Below are 12500 nucleotides of genomic sequence, written 5' to 3' on the forward strand. Positions count from 1 at the left end.
CCCAGTTATAGAGAGAGACCCTCCAGCTCTGGGACAATCAGGCTTTAGACTACAGCCCAGTTATAGAGAGACCCTCCAGCTCTGGGACAATCAGGCTTTAGACTACAGCCCAGTTATAGAGAGAGACCCTCCAGCTCTGGGACAATCAGGCTTTAGACTACAGCCCAGTTATAGAGAGACCCTCCAGCTCTGGGACAATCAGGCTTTAGACTACAGCCCAGTTATAGAGAGAGACCCTCCAGCTCTGGGAAAATCAGGCTTTAGACTACAGCCCAGTTATAGAGAGACCCTCCAGCTCTGGGACAATCAGGCTTTAGACTACAGCCCAGTTATAGAGAGAGACCCTCCTGCTCTGGGAAAATCAGGCTTTAGACTACAGCCCAGTTATAGAGAGAGACCCTCCAGCTCTGGGAAAATCAGGCTTTAGACTACAGCCCAGTTATAGAGAGAGACCCTCCTGCTCTGGTACAATCAGGCTATAGACTACAGCCCAGTTATAGAGAGACCCTCCAGCTCTGGGAAAATCAGGCGTTAGACTACAGCCCAGTTATAGAGAGAGACCCTCCAGCTCTGGGACAATCAGGCTTTAGACTACAGCCCAGTTATAGAGAGACCCTCCTGCTCTGGTACAATCAGGCTTTAGACTACAGCCCAGTTATAGAGAGAGACCCTCCAGCTCTGGGACAATCAGGCTTTAGACTACAGCCCAGTTATAGAGAGAGACCCTCCAGCTCTGGGACAATCAGGCTTTAGACTACAGCCCAGTTATAGAGAGACCCTCCAGCTCTGGGAAAATCAGGCTTTAGACTACAGCCCAGTTATAGAGAGACCCTCCAGCTCTGGGACAATCAGGCTTTAGACTACAGCCCAGTTATAGAGAGACCCTCCAGCTCTGGGACAATCAGGCTTTAGACTACAGCCCAGTTATAGAGAGACCCTCCTGCTCTGGGACAATCAGGCTTTAGACTACAGCCCAGTTATAGAGAGAGACCCTCCAGCTCTGGGACAATCAGGCTTTAGACTACAGCCCAGTTATAGAGAGACCCTCCAGCTCTGGGACAATCAGGCTTTAGACTACAGCCCAGTTATAGAGAGAGACCCTCCAGCTCTGGGACAATCAGGCTTTAGACTACAGCCCAGTTATAGAGAGACCCTCCAGCTCTGGGACAATCAGGCTATAGACTACAGCCCAGTTTATAGAGAGAGACCCTCCAGCTCTGGGACAATCAGGCTATAGACTACAGCCCAGTTATAGAGAGACCCTCCAGCTCTGGGACAATCAGGCTATAGACTACAGCCCAGTTATAGAGAGAGACCCTCCAGCTCTGGGACAATCAGGCTTTAGACTACAGCCCAGTTATAGAGAGAGACCCTCCAGCTCTGGGACAATCAGGCTATAGACTACAGCCCAGTTATAGAGAGAGACCCTCCAGCTCTGGGACAATCAGGCTTTAGACTACAGCCCAGTTATAGAGAGAGACCCTCCAGCTCTGGGACAATCAGGCTTTAGACTACAGCCCAGTTATAGAGAGACCCTCCAGCTCTGGGACAATCAGGCTTTAGACTACAGCCCAGTTATAGAGAGAGACCCTCCAGCTCTGGGACAATCAGGCTATAGACTACAGCCCAGTTATAGAGAGACCCTCCAGCTCTGGGACAATCAGGCTTTAGACTACAGCCCAGTTATAGAGAGACCCTCCAGCTCTGGGACAATCAGGCTATAGACTACAGCCCAGTTATAGAGAGAGACCCTCCTGCTCTGGGACAATCAGGCTATAGACTACAGCCCAGTTATAGAGAGACCCTCCAGCTCTGGGACAATCAGGCTATAGACTACAGCCCAGTTATAGAGAGACCCTCCAGCTCTGGGACAATCAGGCTTTAGACTACAGCCCAGTTATGAGAGAGACCCTCCAGCTCTGGGACAATCAGGCTATAGACTACAGCCCAGTTATAGAGAGACCCTCCAGCTCTGGGACAATCAGGCTTTAGACTACAGCCCAGTTATAGAGAGACCCTCCAGCTCTGGGACAATCAGGCTTTAGACTACAGCCCAGTTATAGAGAGACCCTCCAGCTCTGGGACAATCAGGCTTTAGACTACAGCCCAGTTATAGAGAGACCCTCCAGCTCTGGGACAATCAGGCTTTAGACTACAGCCCAGTTATGGAGAGAGACCCTCCAGCTCTGGGACAATCAGGCTTTAGACTACAGCCCAGTTATAGAGAGAGACCCTCCAGCTCTGGGACAATCAGGCTTTAGACTACAGCCCAGTTATAGAGAGAGACCCTCCAGCTCTGGGACAATCAGGCTTTAGACTACAGCCCAGTTATAGAGAGACCCTCCAGCTCTGGGACAATCAGGCTATAGACTACAGCCCAGTTATAGAGAGAGACCCTCCAGCTCTGGGACAATCAGGCTTTAGACTACAGCCCAGTTATAGAGAGACCCTCCAGCTCTGGGACAATCAGGCTTTAGACTACAGCCCAGTTATAGAGAGAGACCCTCCAGCTCTGGGACAATCAGGCTATAGACTACAGCCCAGTTATAGAGAGACCCTCCAGCTCTGGGACAATCAGGCTATAGACTACAGCCCAGTTATAGAGAGACCCTCCAGCTCTGGGACAATCAGGCTTTAGACTACAGCCCAGTTATAGAGAGACCCTCCAGCTCTGGGACAATCAGGCTTTAGACTACAGCCCAGTTATAGAGAGAGACCCTCCAGCTCTGGGACAATCAGGCTTTAGACTACAGCCCAGTTATAGAGAGACCCTCCAGCTCTGGGACAATCAGGCTATAGACTACAGCCCAGTTATAGAGAGAGACCCTCCAGCTCTGGGACAATCAGGCTTTAGACTACAGCCCAGTTATAGAGAGACCCTCCAGCTCTGGGACAATCAGGCTTTAGACTACAGCCCAGTTATAGAGAGAGACCCTCCAGCTCTGGGACAATCAGGCTTTAGACTACAGCCCAGTTATAGAGAGACCCTCCAGCTCTGGGACAATCAGGCTTTAGACTACAGCCCAGTTATAGAGAGAGACCCTCCAGCTCTGGGACAATCAGGCTTTAGACTACAGCCCCAGTTATGGAGAGAGACCCTCCAGCTCTGGGACAATCAGGCTTTAGACTACAGCCCAGTTATAGAGAGACCCTCCAGCTCTGGGACAATCAGGCTATAGACTACAGCCCAGTTATAGAGAGACCCTCCAGCTCTGGGACAATCAGGCTTTAGACTACAGCCCAGTTATAGAGAGAGACCCTCCAGCTCTGGGACAATCAGGCTTTAGACTACAGCCCAGTTATAGAGAGACCCCTCCAGCTCTGGGACAATCAGGCTATAGACTACAGCCCAGTTATAGAGAGAGACCCCTCCAGCTCTGGGACAATCAGGGCTATAGACTACAGCCCAGTTATAGAGAGAGACCCTCCAGCTCTGGGACAATCAGGCTTTAGACTACAGCCCAGTTATAGAGAGAGACCCTCCAGCTCTGGGACAATCAGGCTATAGACTACAGCCCAGTTATAGAGAGAGACCCCTCCAGCTCTGGGACAAATCAGGCTTTAGACTACAGCCCAGTTATAGAGAGACCCTCCAGCTCTGGGACAATCAGGCTATAGACTACAGCCCAGTTATGGAGAGAGACCCTCCCAGCTCTGGGACAATCAGGCTTTAGACTACAGCCCAGTTATAGAGAGACCCTCCAGCTCTGGGACAATCAGGCTATAGACTACAGCCCAGTTATAGAGAGACCCTCCAGCTCTGGGACAATCAGGCTATAGACTACAGCCCAGTTATAGAGAGAGACCCTCCAGCTCTGGGACAATCAGGCTTTAGACTACAGCCCAGTTATAGAGAGAGACCCTCCAGCTCTGGGACAATCAGGCTTTAGACTACAGCCCAGTTATGGAGAGAGACCCTCCAGCTCTGGGACAATCAGGCTTTAGACTACAGCCCAGTTATGGAGAGAGACCCTCCTGCTCTGGGACAATCAGGCTTTAGACTACAGCCCAGTTATGGAGAGAGACCCTCCTGCTCTGGGACAATCAGGCTTTAGACTACAGCCCAGTTATGGAGAGAGACCCTCCAGCTCTGGGACAATCAGGCTTTAGACTACAGCCCAGTTATGGAGAGAGACCCTCCTGCTCTGGGACAATCAGGCTTTAGACTACAGCCCAGTTATAGAGAGACCCTCCAGCTCTGGGACAATCAGGCTTTAGACTACAGCCCAGTTATGGAGAGAGACCCTCCAGCTCTGGGACAATCAGGCTATAGACTACAGCCCAGTTATAGAGAGACCCTCCAGCTCTGGGACAATCAGGCTTTAGACTACAGCCCAGTTATAGAGAGACCCTCCAGCTCTGGGACAATCAGGCTTTAGACTACAGCCCAGTTATAGAGAGACCCTCCAGCTCTGGGACAATCAGGCTTTAGACTACAGCCCAGTTAGAGAGAGACCCTCCAGCTCTGGGACAATCAGGCTTTAGACTACAGCCCAGTTATAGAGAGACCCTCCAGCTCTGGGACAATCAGGCTTTAGACTACAGCCCAGTTATAGAGAGAGACCCTCCAGCTCTGGGACAATCAGGCTTTAGACTACAGCCCAGTTATAGAGAGAGACCCTCCAGCTCTGGGACAATCAGGCTATAGACTACAGCCCAGTTATAGAGAGAGACCCTCCAGCTCTGGGACAATCAGGCTTTAGACTACAGCCCAGTTATAGAGAGAGACCCTCCAGCTCTGGGACAATCAGGCTTTAGACTACAGCCCAGTTATAGAGAGAGACCCTCCTGCTCTGGGACAATCAGGCTTTAGACTACAGCCCAGTTATGGAGAGAGACCCTCCTGCTCTGGGACAATCAGGCTATAGACTACAGCCCAGTTATAGAGAGACCCTCCAGCTCTGGGACAATCAGGCTATAGACTACAGCCCAGTTATAGAGAGACCCTCCAGCTCTGGGACAATCAGGCTATAGACTACAGCCCAGTTATAGAGAGACCCTCCAGCTCTGGGACAATCAGGCTATAGACTACAGCCCAGTTATAGAGAGACCCTCCAGCTCTGGGACAATCAGGCTATAGACTACAGCCCAGTTATAGAGAGAGACCCTCCTGCTCTGGGACAATCAGGCTTTAGACTACAGCCCAGTTATGGAGAGAGACCCTCCAGCTCTGGGACAATCAGGCTATAGACTACAGCCCAGTTATAGAGAGACCCTCCTGCTCTGGGACAATCAGGCTTTAGACTACAGCCCAGTTATAGAGAGAGACCCTCCAGCTCTGGGACAATCAGGCTTTAGACTACAGCCCAGTTATAGAGAGAGACCCTCCAGCTCTGGGACAATCAGGCTTTAGACTACAGCCCAGTTATAGAGAGAGACCCTCCAGCTCTGGGACAATCAGGCTTTAGACTACAGCCCAGTTATGGAGAGAGACCCTCCTGCTCTGGGACAATCAGGCTTTAGACTACAGCCCAGTTATAGAGAGACCCTCCAGCTCTGGGACAATCAGGCTTTAGACTACAGCCCAGTTATGGAGAGAGACCCTCCAGCTCTGGGACAATCAGGCTATAGACTACAGCCCAGTTATAGAGAGAGACCCTCCAGCTCTGGGACAATCAGGCTTTAGACTACAGCCCAGTTATAGAGAGAGACCCTCCAGCTCTGGGACAATCAGGCTTTAGACTACAGCCCAGTTATAGAGAGAGACCCTCCTGCTCTGGGACAATCAGGCTTTAGACTACAGCCCAGTTATGGAGAGAGACCCTCCTGCTCTGGGACAATCAGGCTATAGACTACAGCCCAGTTATAGAGAGACCCTCCAGCTCTGGGACAATCAGGCTTTAGACTACAGCCCAGTTATAGAGAGACCCTCCAGCTCTGGGACAATCAGGCTATAGACTACAGCCCAGTTATAGAGAGACCCTCCAGCTCTGGGACAATCAGGCTATAGACTACAGCCCAGTTATAGAGAGACCCTCCAGCTCTGGGACAATCAGGCTATAGACTACAGCCCAGTTATAGAGAGAGACCCTCCTGCTCTGGGACAATCAGGCTTTAGACTACAGCCCAGTTATGGAGAGAGACCCTCCAGCTCTGGGACAATCAGGCTATAGACTACAGCCCAGTTATAGAGAGACCCTCCTGCTCTGGGACAATCAGGCTTTAGACTACAGCCCAGTTATAGAGAGAGACCCTCCAGCTCTGGGACAATCAGGCTTTAGACTACAGCCCAGTTATAGAGAGAGACCCTCCAGCTCTGGGACAATCAGGCTTTAGACTACAGCCCAGTTATAGAGAGAGACCCTCCAGCTCTGGGACAATCAGGCTTTAGACTACTAGAAAGTGGTTAAATGGTTTCAGTCTTTCAACCCAGAAGCATTGTGAGATGATTTAGTGGACAACTGAACCCCCACCACTCATGCTTCTTTTTTTGAGGAGACAAGAACCAGTATTGTCCTTGGCCTTTAATACAGAACGATCATGGGTTTGGTCCAACACAGATGAACATTGAGTGTCCATATTTAATATCACCACCAGTATCCACTCACCTCTCCTGTAGACACGCGGCAGCCTTCATCCTGAAGGGAGAGGGGCTGGCTGACAGGCAGGGTTTCTGGTGGGCTGGGGGGAGCTGTGGAGGACCACAGCTGGAGCTGGAGACAGGGATGGGGACAGGGGTGGTGGGTGGAGGACAGCAGGCTCTGGGTGGAGGTATGGATGTGGGTATACAAGGTGGTGCTGGCTCTGCTTGGACCATGCTGCTAGAGAAGGGGACCTGGGGATTGATAACAAGATAGGTTAGCTTCAGACACATCTTTATTAAAGATAAAACCAGGGCCTGTATTCACAAAGCATCTCAGAGTAGAAAGAAATATGTTTTATTGTCACATACACCGGATAGGTGCAGTGAAATGTGTTGTTTTACAGACTCAGTGCCGCACTCCTGAAGTGCCTTGGCACATCAACAGATGTTTCACCTTGTCAGTTGTCAGTTGTCAGGAATTCTAACCAGCGAGCTTTTGGTTACTGGTCCACTGCTCTAACTGCTAGACTACCTGCTGCCCTGTAAGAGTGCTGATCTTGGATCAGTTTGGTCTTTTAGGTCATATTGAATAAGATGATATAGTCAGGCAGGACCTGATCCTAGATCAGCACTCTTACTCTGAGATACTTTATGAATCCAGGTGTATTACACATAACATTATGGTACTGTAGTACATCATGCTACAACTTGGGGGTTCAAATATGTGTTGCATTGTGGGAATTGTAGTTAATCTGGCTCCAACCTACCTGGGGCTGGGTCTGGGCTCCGACGGCGTGCAGCGGGACCGGGGGTAGGACGGTGACAGGGGTCAGGTGAAGGTTGCGGCTGGGGAACACGGGCTGCTCTTTGATCTGCCTGTCAGAATACTCAACCTTCTCCTTTAGACGGTAGAGGACCTGAGAGAGAGGAGAGGAGAGGAGAGGAGAGGAGAGAAGAGAGAGAGAGGAGAGGAGAGGAGAGGAGAGGAGAGGAGAGGAGAGGAGAGGAGAGGAGAGGAGAGGAGAGGAGAGGAGAGGAGAGGAGAGGAGAGGAGAGGAGAGGAGAGGAGAGGAGAGGAGAGGGTGTAGAGGACAGGAGAGGGTGTAGAGGACAGGAGAGGGTGTAGAGGAGAGGTGAGGAGAGGAGAGGGTTTAGAGGAGAGGAGAGGGTTTAGAGGAGAGGAGAGGGTGTAGAGGACAGGAGAGGAGAGGGTGTAGAGGAGAGGAGAGGGTGTAGAGGAGAGGAGAGGAGAGGAGAGGAGAGGAGAGGAGAGGAGAGGAGAGGAGAGGAGAGGAGAGGAGAGGAGAGGAGAGGAGAGGAGAGGAGAGGAGAGGAGAGGAGAGGAGAGGAGAGGAGAGGAGAGGAGGGGTGTAGAGGAGAGGGTTTAGAAGAGAGGAGAGGAGAGGAGGGGGTGTAGAGGAGAGGAGAGGGTGTAGAGGAGAGGGTGTAGAAGAGAGGAGAGGAGAGGAGGGGGTGTAGAGAAGAGGAGAGGGTGTAGAGGAGAGGAGAGGAGAAGAGAAGAGAGGAGAGGAGAGGAGAGGAGAGGAGAGGAGAGGAGAGGAGAGGAGAGGGTGTAGAGGAGAGGTGAGGGTTTAGAGGAGAGGAGAGGGTGTAGAGGACAGGAGAGGAGAGGGTGTAGAGGAGAGGAGAGGAGGGGGTGTAGAGGAGAGGGTTTCGAAGAGAGGAGAGGAGAGGAGGGGGTGTAGAGGAGAGGGTGTAGAAGAGAGGAGAGGGTGTAGAGGAGAGGGTGTAGAAGAGAGGAGAGGAGAGGAGGGGGTGTAGAGGAGAGGAGAGGGTGTAGAGGAGAGGAGGAAGTGTAGAGGAGAGGGTGTAGAAGAGAGGAGATGAGAGGAGGGGGTGTAGAGGAGAGGAGAGGGTGTAGAAGAGAGGAGAGGGTGTAGAAGAGAGGGTGCAGAGGGTGTAGAGGAGAGGAGAGGAGAGGAGAGGGTGTAGAGGAGAGGTGAGGGTTTAGAGGAGAGGAGAGGGTGTAGAGGACAGGAGAGGAGAGGAGAGGAGAGGAGAGGAGAGGAGAGGAGAGGAGAGGAGAGGAGAGGAGAGGAGAGGAGAGGAGAGGAGAGGAGAGGAGAGGAGAGGAGAGGAGAGGAGAGGAGAGGAGAGGAGAGGAGAGGAGAGGAGAGGAGAGGAGAGGAGGGGGTGTAGAGGAGAGGGTTTAGAAGAGAGGAGAGGAGGGGGTGTAGAGGAGAGGAGAGGGTATAGAAGAGAGGAGAGGGTGTAGAGGAGAGGGTGTAGAAGAGAGGGGAGGAGAGGAGAGGAGGGGGTGTAGAGGAGAGGAGAGGTTGTAGAGGAGAGGAGGGGGTGTAGAGGAGAGGGTGTAGAAGAGAGGAGAGGAGAGGAGGGGGGTGTAGAGGAGAGGAGAGGGTGTAGAAGAGAGGAGAGGGTGTAGAAGAGAGGAGAGGGTGTAGAAGAGAGGGCGCAGAGGGTGCAGAGGAGAGGAGAGGAGAGGAGAGGAGAGGAGAGGAGAGGAGAGGAGAGGAGAGGAGAGGAGAGGAGAGGAGAGGAGAGGAGAGGAGAGGAGAGGAGAGGAGAGGAGAGGAGAGGAGAGGAGAGCTTTGATTGCTATATGAATGAAAGAGCAGTTCACAGCAAACCTTATGGACATCACAACACTTCCTCATTCTTTCTTTGTGTTGTCAGTCACCTCAGGTGTCCTGCCTGCTTACAATGAGTCTCCACTGGTCTCATTTCCAGGTGATTAGCGTTACGGCAGAGCTAATTTTGGAGTTCTAATGTCACTGAGGCCCTGAGGTTGCATGACCTCAGAGGACCCGCCAGCCACAGAGAGAGAGAGCAGTGAGACCTGGATGTGCCTGGATGTGAAACATAGTTCTGTTGGAGATGGCTGAGTGATATAGTGAACAACATGTACAACAACATGGGAGATGGCTGAGTGATATAGTGTACAACATGTACAACAACATGGGAGATGGCTGAGTGATATAGTGTACAACAACATGGGAGATGGCTGAATGATATAGTGTACAACAACATGGGAGATGGCTGAATGATATAGTGTACAACAACATGGGAGATGGCTGAGTGATCTAGTATACAACAACATGGGAGATGGCTGAGTGATATAGTGTACAACAACATGGGAGATGGCTGAGTGATATAGTGTACAACAACATGGGAGATGGCTGAGTGATATAGTGTACAGCGACATGGGAGATGGCTGAGTGATATAGTGTACAACAACATGGGAGATGGCTGAGTGATTTGTGTACAACAACATGGGAGATGGCTGAGTGATCTAGTATACAACAACATGGGAGATGGCTGAGTGATCTAGTATACAACAACATGGGAGATGGCTGAGTGATCTAGTATACAACAACATGGGAGATGGCTGAGTGATCTAGTATACAACAACATGGGAGATGGCTGAGTGATATAGTATACAACAACATGGGAGATGGCTGAGTGATCTAGTATACAACAACATGGGAGATGGCTGAGTGATCTAGTATACAACAACATGGGAGATGTCGCCCTCCTGTGGAATCCAGTAATGTTGCACGTCCTCTTTGAGCTCATAACAGTTTAGTAACAACAGCTAATGCATGGAATGAATTGTAGGCATACCAAGCAAAATGTAAACACAGGACAGCATAACTAAATAAATAAAGGTTACAGAAATACACAGAAATACCCCTGTAAGACATGCAAAAGCCTACTTCCTGCGAAATAAAAGTTACAGAAATACCCCTGTAAGACATGCAAAAGCCCACTTCCTGTGCATTAGCATGTTGTTCCTGTTAGGAAGAACAGATAACAACCTGAACTAGGAACTAGGGGTCATATCCTGGCTGTGTCCTAAGGGCCCTGGTCTAAAGTAGTGCACTATATAGGGAATAGAGCTCTGGTCTAAAGTAGTGCACTATATAGGGAATAGAGCTCTGGTCTAAAGTAGTGCACTATATAGGGAATAGGGCCCTGGTCTAAAGTAGTGCACTATATAGGGAATAGAGCTCTGGTCTAAAGTAGTGCACTATATAGGGAATAGGGCTGGTCTAAAGTAGTGCACTATATAGGGAATAGAGCTGGTCTAAAGTAGTGCACTATATAGGGAATAGGGCTCTGGTCTAAAGTAGTGCACTATATAGGGAATAGGGCTCTGGTCTAAAGTAGTGCACTATATAGGGAATAGGGCTCTGGTCTAAAGTAGTGCACTATATAGGGAATAGGGCTCTGGTCTAAAGTAGTGCACTATATAGGGAATAGGGCTCTGGTCTAAAGTAGTGCACTATATAGGGAATAGGGCTCTGGTCTAAAGTAGTGCACTATATAGGGAATAGGGCCCTGGTCTAAAGTAGTGCACTATATAGGGAATAGAGCTCTGGTCTAAAGTAGTGCACTATATAGGGAATAGGGCTGGTCTAAAGTAGTGCACTATATAGGGAATAGGGCTCTGGTCTAAAGTAGTGCACTATATAGGGAATAGGGCTCTGGTCTAAAGTAGTGCACTATATAGGGAATAGGGCTCTGGTCTAAAGTAGTGCACTATATAGGGAATAGGGCTCTGGTCTAAAGTAGTGCACTATATAGGGAATAGGGCTCTGGTCAACAGTAGTGCCTATATAGGGAATAGAGCTCTGGTCAACAGTATAGTACTATATAGGGAATAATGTGCTATTTGGGATCCACACAGGATGTGACCACTGGTTACAGGATGTGACCCCTGGTTACAGGAGGTGACCATCGGTTACAGGATGTGACCCCTGGTTACAGGATGTGACCCCTGGTTACAGGATGTGACCCCTGGTTACAGGATGTGACCATTGGTTACAGGATGTGACCCCTGGTTACAGGATGTGACCCCTGGTTACAGAATGTGACCCCTGGTTACAGGATGTGACCATTGGTTACAGGATGTGACCATTGGTTACAGGATGTGACCCCTGGTTACAGGATGTGACCCCTGGTTACAGGATGTGACCATTGGTTACAGGATGTGACCCCTGGTTACAGGATGTGACCCCTGGTTACAGGATGTGACCCCTGGTTACAGAATGTGACCCCTGGTTACTGTTTGTTTTGACATGATGGACCCACTAACTGACCACATTTCTATTTGGGACACAGCCCTTGTGACCGCTGAACTCTATTAAGTGACACAGCTTTAGGGTTTTAACTGGCTAATCATCCTCAGGCTATTGACCAACCACAGCATCTATCCCAGGGGCTATCAGAGGTCTGATGATGTCATGAGCTTACTAACTGATGACCTCATGTCCCGCCCACTTCACCCTTCAGCCAATCGGAGTGCTCTGGGATCATGTGTCAGAGTGGGAGAAAGCCTTCAAATCCTTGACCACAGGTGGTCACAGCTGATCTCTTCAAATCTTCTACAGATCCTCTCTGAGACACACACACACACACACACACACACACACACACACACACACACACACACACACACACACACACACACACACACACACACACACACACACACACACACACACACACACACACACACACACACACACACAGACAGCCACGCACAGATCCCATTCACAAAGACATCACCTTTCACAAACAACCTACTGTATCTTCACAGAGGATGCTGACTGACTGTTGCTATGTGTTGATATGAGAGGATGTTGACTGACTGTTGCTATGTGTTGATATGAGAGGATGTCGACTGACTGTTGCTATGTGTTGATATGAGAGGATGTCGACTGACTGTTGCTATGTGTTGACAGGAGAGGATGTTGACTGACTGTTGCTATGTGTTGACAGGATAGGAATTCTGACTGACTGTTGCTATGTGTTGATATGAGAGGATGTTGACTGACTGTTGCTATGTGTTGATATGAGAGGATGTTGACTGACTGTTGCTATGTGTTGATATGAGAGGATGTCGACTGACTGTTGCTATGTGTTGACAGGAGAGGATGTTGACTGACTGTTGCTATGTGTTGACAGGATAGGAATTCTGACTGACTGTTGCTAT

At 50.1% G+C, this 12500-nt stretch overlaps 1 protein-coding gene across 3 annotated transcripts in view; it reads right to left on the reverse strand.

Annotated features, from left to right (window-relative positions):
* LOC106598947 (receptor-type tyrosine-protein phosphatase R) overlaps positions 1–12500 on the reverse strand; it is a 158226-nt gene that overhangs the window by 33406 nt on the left and 112320 nt on the right. For all 3 annotated transcript variants that reach the window (XM_082964238.1, XM_082964239.1, XM_082964237.1), the window contains 2 exons: positions 7291–7440; positions 6549–6775 (listed from right to left, as the gene is read on the reverse strand). In XM_082964238.1, the coding sequence (XP_082820364.1) occupies positions 6549–6775; positions 7291–7440 (377 nt within the window). The remainder of the gene's footprint in view (positions 1–6548; positions 6776–7290; positions 7441–12500) is intronic.

Source organism: Salmo salar, chromosome 17, assembly GCF_965601325.2.
Source record: "Salmo salar chromosome 17, fSalSal1, whole genome shotgun sequence".
NCBI classification, from domain to species: domain Eukaryota; kingdom Metazoa; phylum Chordata; class Actinopteri; order Salmoniformes; family Salmonidae; genus Salmo; species Salmo salar.